The sequence below is a fragment of the Phascolarctos cinereus genome, unplaced genomic scaffold (genome assembly GCF_003287225.1).
Source record: "Phascolarctos cinereus isolate Bilbo 61053 unplaced genomic scaffold, phaCin_HiC Scaffold_4;HRSCAF=312, whole genome shotgun sequence".
Lineage (NCBI taxonomy): Eukaryota > Metazoa > Chordata > Mammalia > Diprotodontia > Phascolarctidae > Phascolarctos > Phascolarctos cinereus.
Genome location: NW_027555847.1, coordinates 362198691 through 362217579, shown reverse-complemented (window position 1 = coordinate 362217579; position 18889 = coordinate 362198691). Strand labels below are relative to the sequence as shown.

The 18889-nt window shown below is 36.4% G+C and overlaps 1 protein-coding gene across 11 annotated transcripts in view; it reads left to right on the top strand.

Annotated features, from left to right (window-relative positions):
• The window catches only part of ZNF532 (zinc finger protein 532), a 113448-nt gene that overhangs the window by 47166 nt on the left and 47393 nt on the right, over positions 1-18889 (top strand). For all 11 annotated transcript variants that reach the window (XM_020995001.2, XM_020994993.2, XM_020994947.2 and 8 more), the window contains 2 exons: positions 2752-5114; positions 17561-17742. In XM_020995001.2, coding sequence (XP_020850660.1) covers positions 2772-5114; positions 17561-17742 — 2525 coding nt within the window. In that variant the 5' untranslated portion in view covers positions 2752-2771. The remainder of the gene's footprint in view (positions 1-2751; positions 5115-17560; positions 17743-18889) is intronic.

The window sequence follows — 18889 nt, the reverse complement described above, 5'->3', positions numbered from 1 at the left end:
AATAATAGTAATTTTGTAACCTTGGACTTCATCCAAGGTTACAAAATTGGTAAATTTCAGAGTCAGGATTTGAACCTAGGGGTTCATGACTCCAAGTCCAGTGCCCTAATTTAATTTGTGTTAATTTATATAGTGCTGGGTGGTACAGTGAATACAGCACTGGACTTGGAATCAGGAAGACTCACCTTCATGAATTCAGATCCAGCCTTAGACTTACTAGCAGGGTGACCCTGGACATATCAGTTAACCCTGTTTGCCTCAGTTCCTTATATGTAAAATGAACTGGAGAAGGAAACAGCAAAGCACTCTAGTATCTTTTCCAAGAGGATCCCAAAATAGGGTCATGAAGAGTTGGACAAGATTGAACAACAACATATAGTATTAATCTAAATTAATGTATATTGTACTTTAAGATTTGCAAGGTCCTTTCAAATATTATCTCATTTTGTTCTCAGGATAACCCTGGGAAGTAGATGCTATTATTATCTCCTTTTATAGTTGAAGAAACTGAGGCAGATAGAGGTTAAATGACTTGCCTAGGCTTACACAGTAAATATTTGATGTAGGATTAGAACTTGGGTCATTGTGAGTCCAAGGCCAGTGCTCTATCCACACTGCCACCTAGCTACCTTGATAGTGCTTAATTAATTTTAGTAAGAGATATCCTTTGGGTCCATTTTATTGACTAATTTCTGTCTTCCATGAATGAGGATGGAAATCTTTAATTGGTTGTTTTATTGCTATTTTTTTAACTCAGTGACCCAAAATATATGAGGAGTCAAATTTAATATTGGCTAAAAATCTGGAGGTTTTTAGTAATGATTATTTTGTCAGCTGAATTAATAGCAATCAAAGGGAAGTGTTCCTGTAACATTTCTGGAAGTAAATGCTTATGAAAGCAGTCTGTCCAGTGTCTCTGACAGATTTTACATTTTACAGTTATCCTACCAACTCATTGGTTTTTTTCTAAGACCTAGGCATCCAGGTTGTAGATCATATTCATCTTTCCTGAGAGTTTTAACAGAAAACTTTTTTTTCTTTGCCTAATTAGCTCCCACTGGTGAAGTAGTGGAACAGCAGGACCTAAACACCTGCCTACCACCATAGTTGTGTAACTGAACTGCTAACAGGTGTTACGGTAGCAAATTCGGAACAATTAGTAATTATAATTAAAGTTGAATGTAAAGGGCAATGGAAAAAATGCTATATTTAGAGTCAAGGTTCAGATCCTGGCTCTTCCATTTACTGCTTTGGTCATTTCAGTTATTTCAGTCATTTTACCTCTAGGGGCCTTGGTTTATAAAATGCAAAGTGAGCGAATTGGACTAGATGATCCTTAAGCTCCCTCCCAAGCCGTGCTACTATGAACCATGAAATTAAAATCATAAGACCCGTCCATCCTACCACCCCTCCCCTATACACCTATCTGGATTTTTTTTTATCATATGTACCACTAATAAAAATCTGCATATTCTTTCTTTCTTTCTTTCTTTCTTTCTTTCTTTCTTTCTTTCTTTCTTTCTTTCTTTCTTTCTTTCTTTCTTTCTTTCTTTCTTTCTTTCTTTCTTTCTCTCTTTATTCATTTAGATTTTTTTTCCCATACGCTGTTGAGTTGAAAATTTTTTCTCCCTTTTTCTCCCCCCCACCCTCCCCAAGACGGCGCACAATCTGACATAGGCTTTACATTTACATACCCATTAAACATATTTTCACATTAGTGAAGTTGTAAGTAAAAATTAAAACCAATAGGAGGAACCATCAGAAAGATGTAACAAAACTCAACTGAAGGTAAAAATAAGTGAGAGCGATTCGACTTCCATAGTTCTTTCTTTGGATGTGGACAGCATTTTCCATCATGAGGCCTCTGGGGACATCTTAGATCGTAGTAATGCTGAGAAGGGTTCAGTTTAACATTCTTAGTCATTGCATAATGTGGCTGCTATTGTATACAAAGTCCTCTTGGTTCTGCTCACTTCACTCAGCATCAGACCACATAAGTCTTTCCATGTTTTTCTGAAGTCAGCCTGTTCATCATTTCTTATAGCACAATAGTATTCCATTACATTCATATACCACCACTTGCTCAGCCATTCCCCAATTGATGGGCATCCTCTCAATTTCCAATTCTTTGCCACCACAAAAAGAGCTGCTATGTATATTTTTGTACATGTGGGTCCTTTTCCCATTTGTTTGATCTCTTTGGGATATAGCCCTAGAAGTGCTATTGCTGGATCAAAGGGTATGCACATTTTTGTAGCCCTTTGGGCATAGTTCCAAATTGTTCTCCAAAATGGTTGGATCATTTCACAACTCCACCAACAATGTATTAGTGTTCCAATTTTCCCACATCCTCTCCAACATTTATCATTTCCCTGTTTTGTCATGTTGGCCAATCTGATAGGTGTGATGTGGTACCTCAGAGTTGTTTTGATTTGCATTTCTTTAATCAATAACGAAAAATCTGCATATTCTTCCTGCTGTAGGTCAAGTTAGCTATTTAGTCAGCTCTTTCATTTAATAAGTGAAGAAACTGAGTCCCAGATAGGTGACCTTGTCCAAGGTCACAAAACTGGCAAATTTCAGAGGCAGGATTTGAACCTAGGAGTTTGTGACTGCCAGTCTAGTCCTCATAAGCACATTTACCAATATCTTAACAACTGTATTTAATAGTTATCAATTTTATGGAATAATTTTTAAAAGATATATATTTTATTCAGGTGCTAATGAAATTATTTTCTTTTATTTTTACAGAGCCTCTTCTAAACAAATTCATGACCATGGGGGATATGAAGACCCCAGACTTTGATGATCTTCTTGCAGCTTTTGACATCCCAGATATGGTCGATCCTAAAGCAGCTATTGAGTCCGGCCATGATGACCATGAAAGTCACATAAAACAGAATGCTCATGTTGATGAGGATTCACATGCGCCATCATCCTCCGATGTTGGTGTCAGTGTTATTGTTAAAAATGTCCGGAACATTGATTCTTCTGAAGGAGTTGATAAAGATGGCCACCATTCTACAGGCAATGGTTTACATAATGGGTTCCTGGCAGCATCCACACTAGAAAGCTATAATAAAGATGGAACAAAGTCTCTGAAAGATGATGGACCAGCCCCTGAGGTAAAACTTAAAGAGACAACTTTCAATCAATTTAGTCCTATCTCAAGTGCAGAAGAGTTTGATGAAGATGAGAAAATAGAGGTGGATGACCCACCTGATAAGGAGGAAATTCGTTCTAACTTCAGAGCAAATGTGTTGACAGGATCAATTTCCCAACAGGACTATGAAAAACTAAAAGCACTTGGAGGGGAAACTTTAATCAAGCCGGGAATTCCTGCTGCTACCACCTTAGACAAAAACAAAGTTATTAAAAGAGAAACAGAAACAAATTCCATAACCCTGGGCGTGTATGAGCCCTTCAAAGTTAGAAAAGTAGAAGATAAATTGAAAGAAAACTCTGAAAAGATGCTTGACAGCAGGGTACTTGATGGAAAGCTCAGCTCTGAGAAGAGTGAAGCCAGTCTTGCCAGTGCTGCTCAGTCAAAGGCAAAATCATCAGCCAAGTTATCTTCATGCATTGCTGCGATTGCGGCTCTCAGTGCTAAAAAAGCTGCCACAGACACCTGTAAGGAGCCAGTGGCTAATTCAAGAGAGCCTTCTCCATTACCAAAAGAAATGAATGATAGTCCTCGTGCTGCTGAAAAGTCCCCTGAGTCTCAGAGTCTTATTGATGGTGCGAAAAAGACATCTGTAAAGCCACCTGATAGCCCCAGGAGCGTCTCCAGTGAAAACAGCAGTAAGGGATCTCCATCTTCTCCTGCAGGGTCAACACCAGCAATCCCTAAAGTCCGCATAAAAACCATCAAGACATCTTCTGGAGAAATCAAAAGAACAGTAACGAGGGTTTTGCCTGAAGTTGACCCAGACTCTGGAAAAAAGCCTTCAGAGCAGACTCCTTCCATGGTGGCTTCAGTGACATCACTTTTATCCTCACCCACTTCTGCTACCGTCCTGGCTTCTCCCCCACGAGCACCCCTGCAGTCCGCTGTGGTTACAAATACAGTTTCCTCTGCAGAACTGGCTCCCAAACAGGTCACTATCAAGCCTGTGGCTACTGCCTTCCTTCCTGTTTCAGCAGTGAAGACGGCAGGGTCCCAAGTGATTAATTTGAAGCTTGCTAACAATACTACAGTGAAAGCCACCGTCATCTCTGCTGCTTCTGTCCAGAGTGCCAGCAGTGCCATCATAAAAGCTGCCAATGCTATTCAGCAGCAAACGGTGGTGGTGCCCGCATCGAGCCTTGCTAATGCTAAACTTGTGCCAAAGACTGTGCACCTTGCCAACCTTAATCTTCTGCCTCAAGGTGCCCAAGCCACCTCTGAACTCCGCCAAGTGCTCACTAAACCTCAGCAGCAAATAAAGCAGGCAATAATTTCTGCAGCAGCCTCGCAGCCACCAAAAAAGGTGTCCAGAGTCCAGGTGGTATCTTCTCTGCAAAGTTCTGTCGTAGAAGCTTTCAACAAGGTGCTGAGTAGCGTCAACCCAGTCCCCGTTTACATCCCGAACCTTAGTCCTCCAGCGAATGCAGGGATCACGTTACCAACCCGGGGTTACAAGTGTTTGGAATGTGGTGACTCGTTTGCTCTGGAAAAGAGTCTGACTCAGCATTATGATAGGCGGAGTGTACGCATTGAAGTAACATGTAACCATTGTACAAAGAACTTAGTTTTTTACAACAAATGCAGTCTGCTTTCCCATGCTCGTGGACATAAGGAAAAAGGAGTTGTGATGCAGTGCTCCCATTTAATTTTAAAACCAGTCCCAGCAGATCAAATGATAGCTTCTCCTTCGAGCAATACTTCCACAACATCTACTCTGCAGAATTCTGCAGGAGGTGGCACACATAATGTAACAAAAATTCAGTCTGGCATAACTGGGACAGTCATCTCAGCTCCCTCAAGTACACCTATAATTCCGGCTATGCCTCTAGATGAAGACCCATCCAAACTCTGTAGACATAGTCTGAAATGTTTGGAGTGTAATGAAGTTTTCCAAGATGAGACGTCGCTGGCTACACATTTCCAGCAGGCTGCAGACACAAGTGGACAAGTAGAGTATCTTATATTTAAATTTCCATGTTTTCAGCCACAAATCTCAGTATGTGTACAATAGAAATAAGATGAATTTATGATTTGATAAATGGAGGCTGGGGAAAGTGAGTATAAGATGTACACTTTTACAGAAAAAGTATCTAGTTATGAGCCACGTTGAACAAATAGCTTCTTTTTCCTACTATTTGGAAGTTGATTTTTTTTAAACAAATGAATGTCTTGGTATACCAAATAAGTAAACAAACAATAGTTATACTGTAAGTTTAGAATAAGTGAAAGAAATCTTTTCACAGGAACATGGGTTAGGATTTGACCTGAGATTTTAGATAGTTTAACTGTTCTTCATATTGTACTATATGCTTAAGCGTCCAGATTCATTGTCAAAGGTTCTTAGCATCAGTGACAAATTTTGGGTATTTTTATTATATTCATTCAGCTGTATCTGTTGGAGTTTCTATGTACAGTCAAATACACTTAATTGGTGCCCTGCTTAATGGTGTGTTTGGGAGGATAGCCAGGAACTAAATTCAAAGTAATATATTTCACTTCAGTGAATCTCAGCTAGGAATAAGTGGCACTCCTCCTTCCATTTAAATGGAATGCCTGCTGGAATTTGCAAGCCTTTTTTTTTTGCGGGGGGGTATAGTTTAACAAGTATGAATTGATATTCAGTGAAATAAATTTCCCAGTGGGTAGCTTTTCATTCATTTCCTGCTGCTTCTCTCCATGGGTGCTTGATCAATGAGATTAGCCTTTTAAAATATTTGAGTAGTCGTGTATTGTTTTTAAAGTTACTTGACAAAATGCAGTAAGCTCAAGATAGCTCCCCCCACAGCAAAAAAAAAAAAATCTGCTTTTTTAGGACCTTAAGATTATATTGAAGCTTATATTGAATTTTTTTTTCCACCTTTCCTAAAGGAAGTTTATTAGGAGGCATTCCACTGTATTTCAGAGGTGTTTAGTGTATCATGGTAATTCAACCTTTAAATTTTGACAGCATTTTTGGAGTTTTTATATTCTGTTGTAATAGTGAGCCCTTAAAGAAGAGTAGGGCAGTTTGATGGGTCAAAATGAAGAGAATCATACAGTGATATCCTAGGATGTTCCAGTGATAATGCTTGGTATTCTTTCAGTTGAGTAAATTTCTTAGACTGTCACTGCTTCATCAAAAGGCAGAATTTCTTTTCGTCTTAAAAAGATACAAGTCTAGATGTATTGACTACGGTTTTGTCTTCTTTGGTTTTCAATTATTGTATTTCCTCCCATTTCTTTGTAAACATGTTGACAAATTTGATATTTTAGGAAAGGGATTTGGGAAGGCACGAAAAATTCTTTTCTCTTAATTTTAACCCTTCTTTATATATATTGACAGATATAAGATTTCCCCAGTTAAACCAATTTTTAAAAAGGCAAATTCACATTAATTAAGCACCTACTTGGGTTAGGTGCCAGGAACAGAAAGACAAAAGATGATCCTTTCCTTTAAGAGCTTACATTCTACTGGGAAAGGATAACATTTACACAGATAAGGAAATATAAGTAAATTTGAGGAGGGCAAGTTCATTAGGAACTAGAAGAGAAGTGAGAGAAGATATAGGAGTCAGTGAAGGCTTCATCAGAAGGTGATCCTTTGAAAGAAGATAAGGATTCAACGAGGTAATGATGAGGAGGATATATGCTACAGGTTTGTACAGATGAGATGAAATGTTAAAGTTGAGGTGAAAAGGCCAGTGGTTTTAGCAAGTAAGAGACCACTGGTGACATGGGTAAGAACAGTTTCAAAAGAGTGATGTGTTAAAAAGCCAGATTATAGAGTATTGAGATGTTAATCACTGGTAAGGCAATAGAGGCATCTGGTATCGATGACTCTAGAATTTTGACAGTGAAAGAGAGGGTGGATCAAGGGTGATGGTGGTTGTCAGAATGAAGGAAAGATTTTTCAAGGATAGGGGAGAGTGAACTATGTTTTTCCCCCCTTTATTTCTCTCTTTTTTAAAAAAATTTTCATTTTCCCCAGTCAACAAGTACTTATTTTTCTCCTTTCCCCAATTGAAAACCAATCCCTTACAAAAAAACCCAAAAAACCAAAAACCGAACCAAATCAAATCCTTTTAAACAAACACTCAGTCAAGCAAAACAAATTTCCACATTTGCTATGCCAAAAATGTATGTCCTATCCTGAATCCTGAATCTATCACCCCTCTATCAGGTGGTGGTGAATAGGTAGCATGCTTCCTTTTTTTGTTCCTTAGGAATTATGATTGCTCATCACGTTGATCAGAGTTACTATTTCAAAATTTCTCATTTTTATATTGTTGCTGTCCTCCTCCTGGTTCTGCGCATTTCGCTGTTCATCAGTTCACAGGAGTCCCACCAGGTTTCTTTGAAACCATTTATTGTCTCTTACCATATAGTAAATAGTGTTGTATTACATTCTGATACCATAATTTGTTAGGTCATTCCTCGGTTGATGGGTACCCCTTAATTTTCCAGGTTTTTTAAACACTAAACAAAGAGCTACTATAATTTATTTTTGTACGTTTGTTTACTTTTATTTTTTCTTTGACCCTTTTGGAGGTATAGGAGTGGATTGTATTTGTAAGCAGTGAGTCAGAAACAAGTGAATGGGAAGAGATTTACCATGAGGAGTCAGAGGAATGATCAATGACTCAAGTACCAGGAATAGTTGAGAAGGAAAGGGGCTGAGGACATAAGTAGAAGAATTAGCCTTGGGAAAGTGAAACATTTTATTTAGTATTATTTTTCTAGATCTGCTTTTCAGGGAGGTTTCTAATTCTCCATTCAATTTTCACATGTTAATGCCAGGTCGGCCATGATATTTGTGAATAACTTACAAATCAACAGAACTGTTTTAACATTAAGCATAGTTTGACTTCAAACAGACTATCTCTGATTGTGCTTTAACAAAAAGACACTTTCTAGTTGTCAAAAAATTTCCATTGTTTCATTTTCATAATTATAGAAATTTGACCCAAAATATGAAATTATTTCTAGAAATCTTTAAAAATAATGTTACTAAAATACTTTCTAGATCTTAAGATTGGTTATTAGTAGTGCAATATTAATATGTTTTAGTATAGTCAGAGTAAAAATATCAATGTACACATTATGGTACAGGTTACAAATGTGCTTTTGTACATGTGTATGCTGAGGCTAATCTTTTGTTTGAGGCTTCTGACTTGATCAGAGGATTATCACATGAAAATATTTGATGACCTTGGTTTTCTGGTATGAAAGGGTTTTTTTGTTATTGTTTTTGGAGAGGGTGTCCAGTCCTGTGATTTTGTTGCTTCCATGAATTCCTGGTGAGGAAATTCACTCTAGCAATGCAGATGAGTAACTGTTCTGCAATGTTTATAGTCTTTGAGAGTGGTTTGATAGTCTGAGGGATTGGCTGGCTTGCCCAGGGTCACAGAACCAGTATGTATTAGAGGTAGATCTTAAACCCTGGTCTTCTTGATAAGACAGGCTCTTCCAGTAAGTCATGATCTCTCTCATAGCTCTAATTTCATAATGCATACACATACACAGATGTGTATCCATATGTGTATATCTACATATATATGTTGTATACACATAACACATAGGCACATACTCCCATACTTTGAAAGATGAATATTTTGATTGGTGAAATTTTTGTTAGCACAGATTGTCCCCATTCTCCATAATTTATTTAGTAGATGGTTGTCACCAGTAGCTGTGGCCAAAAATAATAATCGTGGCATAGCCAGTCTTCGCATGCTGTGCTTCCCCACTCTTTAGCTAGGCTGGTATTCAGAGAACAAAACACACAGTCTGTTGTTGCTGACCGCATACTCAGTCAACATTGTAGGAAATTGTTCTTGCTGTCATAGGTTTTGAGAGCCAAGGATAAATATAAACCATTGGAATAAGATTTTAATGTGTGTATTAAGTATGTTTCTGTGTGTTTTGTATGTAGATTCTTATTTAGACACGTGTTCAATTATCATTGTCAAATGACAAATATTTTTTGAGCATTTATTATATGTGAGGTGCTGTCTTAGACACCATAGACTTCAGCAGTAACAATAAGAAATACTTCCTGTCCTCCTCAAGGAACTTGTAGTCAACTTGGAGAAATAAGGCATTTAAAGTAAAACACAAGACATAATGTGTAATAAGAGAGCCTTGGAATGTTATACAGTAGTGCAGAGGAAAGCTAAAAGAGCATCCTCTCAGGAACATATAATTTGGTTTTGAAAAAGGGTTAAGAAGTGGAATAGTTAAAACATTTCAAATTCTCATGATTTTTTGAATAGTAAAACTTGGACTTGAGGCTGAAATGTTGGCATTGATGCCACTGTTATACTTAGTGGATTGGTCTACCCAGTAACACACCAGCATCTTGGCAGCAGATAAACTAAGGCATGTGGATGTAACCTTTTGTTCACCTTTATTTCAAAGTATTTTTGCCACAGTGGAAGGGAGAATTCTTTTAGACGGAAGATTCATGGTTGGCTCTCAAGCTACTTCATTTTGACACAGATGGCAAAACAAACTCAAATGTTTTTGAGCCAGACACATGGGTGGTTTGGTAATACTTTTCTTATATAGAACCAGTCAATAGGTACTCAACTAAATTGTGCACATTAATTATGAATAATGTTGACCATACCTGGGCTGAGATCTAGTATGTTCTCTTAATACAGAGAAGGGTATACTTAAGTTGCTGTGACTTCGTTTGAGAGTTCTTCAGTTTCTGATTGGAGAGCTCAGCTTCCTAAAACTAAAATTGTAAGGTTTTTTTAAAGAATAAATTAGCAGAACGAGTCTTTAGGTTTGGGTCTGTTCTGTGTATAGAAAGAAGGCATTTTTCTAAGTATATTTTGGTGTTTTTCTTAAATTGTAAAGCAGTGCTAAGGACTTGAGATCAGCCTTAATAATTAATGTTCATGTGCATTGGCATATCACTACTTAATCTCTTTAATTAAACTGTATATAGGCAAAGGGGTATGGAAATTTATCCTGCCCTACAGGAAAACAGAAGGGGAAGGGGATAACAGAAGAGGTGGGGTTGATAGAAGGGAGGGCAGATTGGGGGAAAGGGCATTCAGAATGCACCCTATCTTGGGGAGATGAGGAGAAAATTTGGAACTCAAAATCTTGTGGAAGTGAATGTTGAAAACTAAAAATAAATAAATTAATTAAAAATATTTTAGATAGATATAGATTAATGCAAACTGAGATTCATTCTCTTATCTCCTGCTGTTATTCCATTTTCTAATTATGTGTTCTCAATCTTCAAAATACTGTGTTTAAGGTTTATAGGCTCACACTCTATTTCCTTGGCCTGCAGCCAGAATAGTCTGTTTAGCCACAGAAAAAGATGAATTCTTTGTCATAAGTCAGAAATTAAGGAATTTTAAAAGTTTAAGGGAGATCCTGAGGCTTTGACATACTCAAGGTCACAAAATCAATTAGTCTCAGATCTGGGACTAGAATCCATAGCTCCTAACTTACAATTTGGTACTCTTTCTATTAGAACACATGGCATTTCACCAGTCTGAGAATTAATAGATTGTTCATATATGTAATTTCTGTCCTAAATCTCTAATTTACTAAGCTGGTGGCTACTGTTCTTAATAGTGGTTTTTGACATATTAAAAGTTCACTGAAATTCAACATGTAATACATTATAATTGTGAATGATAATTCCAGCCTGATTGCTTTTGTTTTAAAAATTTTTTTGATTAAAAGCTCATGAGAACAGTACCTTGCATTTAAATAAATAAATAAACAAACAAACAAACAAATAAATAAATAAGCAAACCTTAGAATAGAAGGGCCAACAAAAGAACAGTTTACAAAGTTGCTGATAATGAATGGAAATTAGCTTATATTTAAGAATGTGTCTTTAGACTTGTGGCTGAATCGAGCATAACTAAAAAAATTTCCATTGAACACATTCATTAAAGCATGTTTGCATAGTGAATTCCTAGTCTCTTCTAGGTCTAAAATATGTGATTCTGACATTTAAAGAATCTAGCATAGTGTAGGTGGGAAGCGTTGGTAGTAAGAGAAACTGAATTCTACTGATGGTGCTGTGACCTTGGACAAATCACATCCCCCATTTTGGAGTTTAGTTCTTCATCTGTAAAATGAGAAAAAATGATGATGCCTTTGAGTCTTTTTTAGGTTTGATATTCAGTGCCTTCTGAGTTGAACTGTAGTGGACTGTAGTGACACAAGTGTAGGCTGATGTATCTGAACAAAAAAAAAAATCTGTCCTGTGTTCTTTGTGCTCTGGAACTATGGGGAGGGTGTGACTGCTCACCAAGTTCATACAGCAGCAGTGGGTTATCTCAGCCTTTACACCAAACCCCTAGTTAGTAAGACTCTCAAGTTTAGAGAGAACAGGAGAAGGCAGGAATAAGCAGTCAGGTTAAGGTGAAAGTCAAGTGAGGGAGACCTACTTCACAAAACAGCAACCAACCTGTTGGAAAAGCTCCAAGTGCTGACTCTATCGTCAAAGATGGTAAACCTGGAAAGGTTCTAGTACTTGGAAGCAAGGAAATTGCAGGTTTGTTTTTATCACCTTCTGATTGATGATGGCTACCTTCTTGAGAATGAATGTGAAAATGCCTTTTAATCAAATAGAGACTTTGAACCTTTTTATCGCAAAACATTTTCCCCATATCAGTCCTGTCTTTATTTGATGTTTCTTTCATCAAATAAATAGATTTTATTTTTTCTTCTTAAAGCCCCAGGATGTATGTAGGTCTAGTGAAATGTCCTTTATTAAAAATGTTTATGAGAAGTAACTGTAGCATGACCAAAATGGATAACATGGGGGATAGCGAGGTAGCACAGTAGATGGAGCACCGGCCCTGGAGTCAGGAGGACCTGAGTTCAAATCAGACACATGATACTGACTAGCTTTGTGACCCTAGATAAGTCACTTAACCCCAGTTGTCTCGTGCCACCCCCCAATGGGTAACATGTGAAATAGGAAAGCTAATAACAGAAGCTTCGTATCTCTGCTTCATCAGGATAGGTTAACTAAAAAAGGTAAGTCTTACTCTTTGCTTTCCTGCTGAAAACACAGGGAATCTCTCAGACTAGGCAAGGAATTCTGGAGATGAGAAGCACTTCTAAGAAATACTGTTTATTTTTGAAAGTATGCATATCTGGAAAAATTTTGAAGTACAGTTGCCCCTAGAGTTGAATATGGTAGACTTAATATGTGATTATCATTTGGGCTTTGGGTTATATGAGTTAGAAACACAATAGACCAAAGAAATATCATTTCATTTTCTGTCTCCATCTTTTCTGTCCCCTAAGTTTTGCTCCTTTGTAGTCCCATAATGACAGTATATAGTTGTTGTCAAACTGAAATGATGAAGTTAGGGGGTTTGGGGATAAAAAATGCACTGTTTGTCCCTAATCTTTGCGAAAAATAATCACAAACTAGCCACTAACTGAATTTTCAGTAACAAAGTTTTTTTTTTTTCCCCCTGAAAGCTAGTAGAGTTTCACTTCTACTTCTTTTATGGGTAGCCAAATTATGACCCACGCTAACAGTGGAGGTGGGGTTGTAAGTGTGGGGTTGTTAGTACTGTGAACTATTTTACTCGATCATTTCAAAGATAATTCATATGGTTGGTTTGTGGCTTTTTCTGTGGCATAACATTTAGATTTTCTTTTGTAGTGCTGCAAAGAAAGATGCTTTGGAAGAAATATGAAAAAATATCCATATGTTTTTATTATTGGAATAAGAAGTTTTATTTTTGCCGTTTTCTTATGTTATCAAAGAATACTCCAGATTCTCCACTTTTATATTGCTACTTATTAATGCATAGATGGCAAAAAGATAAATTGTGGCATTGGTTCTGAAGCTCAATAAATGTGGTAAGATAATTTTAAACAGAGTTCTGCTTAGGCTTTTGCTCTTAATTGAGCCTGTGACAAAATAAGTCAAAATCTAAAAGCATTTCTCTTAACCATAGAATTTTCTTTTTACAAAATTACAATTGCCTTTGAAATTATATATAAATATTTTAAATTTAAACATTTAGTACACATCAGGGAATGAAATGAAATGCTTTGTGTTTTCATTTTGAAATTAGAAAAAAAAGTCAGGAAACAAAATAGCATATAAATCTGTTAAAAATCAGATATAACATGGTAGATTGCCTGACCAGTCAGGAAACAGAACCAATTCACTAAAAATAAGGGTCATCATGTTAAACTATTAGCATCTATATGACCTTTAGATCCCTAATTAAAGTACTGATTTCAGGCTAATATAGTCTACTTTGAGCATATGTTATAGGGAAGGTCAGTTTTGGAATTCTCAACAGAAAGAAATATGTGCCACATTTACTTGCATATTTCTCTTCCACCGTAACAAAAAAGTATTTTGTTGCTAAAGAGTGATTGGGAGGAAGTCAGAGGTATGGAATTATTGTCATGTCCCTCTGACAGTGAAACCTAGCAGGCATAGTATATACCATGTTCCCATGATACTGCATAGCTGTAGACACTAGAGAAGTTCCCTGTACAGCCAAGGCTATGAAGGTTTGATAAGTGCAGGGAAAATGCTGTTGTTACTAACAACAACAATAACTAGCATTTATATGGTAACTAGCATTTATATTGTTTGTAAAGTGCTTTACATATGTTAACTCATTGCATCTTCACGATAACCCTGTGAGGTAGGTGCTATTCCTATTTTACAGAAGAAACTGAGGCACAGAGAGGTTAAAGGATTTAGCCCATGTTGGCTAAGTAAATGAATGAGGCAGGATTTGAACTCCAGTCTTACTGATTCCATGTCCCACTTTCTCTCCACTGTGCCACCTATCTGCCCCCAATAAATAGTAATTACAGTGATTTTTCCCAGTTTTCATTTTTGTTCACTGTTATGTGTTATACTTACCAATACCCAATTAATCCAAAAGATAATGAGCCACTTACACAAATAAGCAAAATGATGAATATAATATGGTTATTCCAGAGTCTTTTCAAGGGAAATCATGGGTGGGTTAGCAGAGTTAATCAAAATTTCATAGGGCTTTAAAAAATATTTAAACTTTGGATATCCCTACCAAAACACATATGCCATTCAGTGCCACGAATTCCAGCTTTTATCAGGAAAGTCAGCAGGATAGGTCCCCTCAGTACTGTCGGGAAAACACATCACCATTTTCTGTGAATATTATGTCAGTAAGAGTTTTATTTCCCCCACAAAACAAGAGTGACAATTCATATTAAGCCATGATATCAGCAGTTTTTAATATTTTTTGTGTCATGGATGCTTTTGACAGTCAGGTGAATCCTGTGGACATTATTCTCAGAATAATATCTTTTAATGCATGAAATATAGTGTTACAAAAGAAACCAAATACATAGAAATATAGTGATAAAAATTTTTTTAAGTTCATAGGTCCCACAGTTAAAAACTCTTGATCTAGATCACAACTCTATTCAGTGCAAGAATTGGTTCTCTATGTGCTGTAAGTGATAAGTTAAAAATCCTTAGGTTTATTCAGGTCATTAGGGATTTAGGACAACTGTTGTGCTAAAGGCAGCTTTGGGGATGCAAAGATGTGATGTAGGGAATAAAGGAGAAAATTTAAGTAATTTTCCTCAGAATAGTGTTGGGGGAAAAAAGGAAAATACTTGAAGAGGAGAAATAAGTGAATAAATATGGTCTGTTTATATGTATGTAGAAATAAATATTTTAAATATCCCACCAGATGCCCCAGATTTAAGAATGATCAAGTTAACTTATTTTCAATTTGAGGATTCAGAGTAAGCTATGTTATTGTCCTGTTACTGCCATACTCCTGCTGAGGAAGGAAGGGGGTATAAATCTATTAAATGAAAAGGAGAAAATAGAGTTTGAAACAGCTAAAAACACGGTTATATACGAATCTCTGGTGGGGAAGAACATAAGAGCCAATCTTTCTTCTTAACATAAACTTTTCACTAGTTACTTTTGCCCCCATGTCCAGTACATTATAAGTAGACCGTGATTCTGATAAGGGTTCTCTTCCTACCCATTTGTTTCTGCTGTATAGGCTTGTTGGCATCTGAATGACCTTGGTGAACACAAAATGCACATGTAGATTTTAAAAACATTTTCTGCATTTTTTTGAGTAGAGAACCCTATATGTAAAGATTCTTAATATTTCAGAAAAAAGTACATTTTTTGAATTGTCTGACATCAAAAGAATGAGTGGCACTAATTAATAACATCCAGTGTTAAAAACAATAAAACTTTCCTATCAACCAACAAGCCCATGATTATATTTATGTTACTCAGGTTTGCAAGAGGGGAAACCATTAGCAAATTTGGTTTATGGTTATATATTGCAAAGCAGAACACCGTTGTTAGCTTAAATAAGACCTGTGCTTTGCTTCTAGAGATTAACATGTGAAAACACTGACAGTCTCAACCTATGACAGTTAAAGAAACTCTTCACATACTGTGGAAATACAGTCATTGTCATTCAGTACCAGACATTGGACAATCTACAATGAAGGCAGAAGATTTTATTTCAAAGAAACAAATGGTTATTTTAAAAGTGAAATTATAGAGAGGATCCTGATGAATGAATTTGCATGTATGTTTATTTGTGTTTACAAAGGAGACTGCCATCTTTTTAAAGGGATTGTATCTCATGAGAACTGTCTGGAACATACTTGCTTTGTGGTAGGAAGTAGAGTATGATGAGAATTGGGAGCCCTTGCTTATAGTCAGTTTTTTATCACTGTGACTGAGCAAATCACTCATCTTTAAAAGGAGAGGATTGAATTAAATGGATTTCTAAGATCTTCACAAGCTGTCTTTGTTTGATGGTAATTATTATTTAATGAATTTGAAGTATGGCTTTAAAAATATTAAGGCCAAAAGGAAAGGGACTGGACCTATAATTTTTTTACCATGGGAAACTCCCTTTACAAATGCAGGTCTTCAACTCAAATTATAGTCTTAGAGAGTTTCCTAGAATGTTGAGAGATTAAATGACTTGCCCACGGATAGTATATACTTAAGAGTTGGAACTTGAACTTGTATCTTCTTATCTTTGAGACTGGCTCTCCAGCCTTCAAACTGTGCTGCCTTTTTTATGGAGAAATCAGTATAAAATTCATTTGCACATTATTTTTAGTCTACAAAATTTTGTAATTGTGTTAAATTTGAAATTTAAATAGCGGTCTTATGATTAAAAGCCAAAAGTTGACTAATGATAGAACACATTTTTCACTTCCAAATTCTTTGACATGTGAATGAAATGATTGGAAGAATCCACAATTGAGACCTTAGACTAAAGGGAACACATTTGTCAAGTTTTATTAGATTTTCTAAAAAGCCTTAGTCTTGTACATAAGAGGCAGTGTAGTACACTGGTTAGAGTGTGGGACTGAGTGTTAGAAAAACCTGGGTTCAGGTCTTGTCTCACAGTTATAGCTATGACCATGTTGGCTAAGGCAAATCATTTAACCTCTCTGAGCCTTACTTTCTTCATCTGGCAAATGAGGGGAGGGAATGTACCACGTGGCCTCTGAGGTCCTTTCCAGCTCTAAATCTACGATCCTGTATGCAAAATGTATTTTGTATCTTTCAATGAGGGAAAATAGCTAAGTCCTGGATTCATATGCTTTGGCTTTAATTAGGTTTTAAAATTAAAGACAGTGTCATACTGACTCATATTTTCATTTTATATGTGAACAGTCTTGTAAGTTAAAGCTCTTCTATAGAATTTAATCTCTGACCCTGATATCAGCAATCTTAGTCACTTGTAAGGGAAAAGGAAAAAGGTCTGTTTATCAGTTAAAAGACCAGTTAAGGTACAGAAAAAAAGAACAGCTAATTAGTATGAATGTTCTTTTGCACTCCTGTATTTTGGATTTCATGTGACTGAAATGACATAAATCAGAGAATGGATTATAAATTTATTCTTAGTATTTTAAAGAAAAAAGTTGGTTGGGGTTGTGACTACTGCCAAGGTACAAGTCTGCATTAAAAAATTAAGCATGATTTTTAATTGTATGAGCATTAGTAAAATTTAGTCTCTAACCTTTAATTGTAGGTAAAATGCTTTTTCCTCACTGTTACAAGACAAAGTTAAGTACAAACTGTTGCATTTTGGTAGCATTAAGCAAGTGCCACAAACTAACAAAATTAGAAGATCTATATAAAACTAGTAGTAGTATTTAGCTCCCACTTTTGGTTTGGCTTTAATACATTATATGTTTTTGTATTTCACAAGTTAGGGAGTGACAAGTTTAATTTTTAGTTCTTTAGTTTGCATTTTTCCTTGGGCTTAGCTTAGCCTCAGTAATAATAATATTTAAAATAAGATGGATCTTTTTTTTTTGAGGTTTTTAACAAGTTCTTTGCAGATTAGAAAATATGTAGTGGGACCAAACTTTTTTTTCCCCTTTTGGTTTATTTAGAAGACATGCAATATCTGCCAGATGCTGCTTCCTAACCAGTGCAGTTTTGCATCACACCAGAGAATCCATCAGCACAAATCTCCATATACGTGCCCTGAGTGTGGGGCAATCTGCAGATCGGTCCACTTCCAGACCCATGTCACCAAGAACTGTCTGCACTATACTCGGAGAGTTGGTTTTCGGTCAGTATGTCATTTGCTTGTGTGCAAGTAATATTTATTTGTTTGTTATTAGATCTCATTTTGAGTGGTCCATGCACACAGTGCCTTGCACATAGTAGGTGCTTAATAAAGGTTGGTTGAATTCAATTAAGCTGAATTATCACAGTTTTCATTGGTATACAGTGATACCTCAATTAACGAATCCTCTGGGAACAATTTTTAAACTTTGTTGTAAGCTTTCTGTAAAGTAACAATGATGAAACAAATGAAAAAACACATATATACTGAGCATCCTTTTTGTGCACCTTGGGTCTCAGTGGCAGTGTTCTGCTAAGTGACGCATTATGTAGAGCTATGCAAAAACAAACAAACTAAACTTCAGCACACAGCTTTTGCGTGGAGCACAGCCAGAAACAAACAGAGCTAATGCTAGGCAATATTGTTAAATTGGTGAAGTTTTTCTTAGGTGTCCTTCTTTTACTCTTCTTTTTCCGTGTTGATATAAGCTCTTTCACTTCACTTAAATCATATAGTATCTTCTTTCACTGTAAGAAAAGATCTGACGTTTGTACTGTTACCACCAGTCTCTTCTTTAAGACTGGAGCCTTAGGGCCCATCCTACTGGACAGATCCCTTCTGGAGCTCTCCCTGTCCTCTCATCTTTTGGATAGAGTATCGCTTACCTCCCCAAACCCCTAACCTTAATTTTTTTTTCTGTGTTCCACAATGTCTAGATATACAGTTTGCTTTCCGACACAGCATTTGATATTTACAAACTAATTCCTTTACTTTTTGATATGTGCTGCTTAGAATCTGCCTCCGGCAATGACATTTCTGAGAACAAATCTTATAGAATACATGCTCCTTGTTAATAGAGGTATTACTGTATTTTATATCAAACATGAAATAAGTATTGTGTATGTGTGGTACTCATATTCAAAGTGTTATACTCAAAGATGGTTTTATTATTATAAGCTTTGTTACTTAAATGCACTAAAATTAAGTTGTGCCAACAATGGGATAATTTTGTGGGAGCTCAGTTTTGCTCATGGTTGAATTCTGAATCCACAGTAGCCTTTTCCCTTTCCTAATATCTGAAACTATGAGGTTTGCCCTACATTTATACTGTAGTCCCTATTTTACTACAGCCTCACTTTTTTCTACAAAA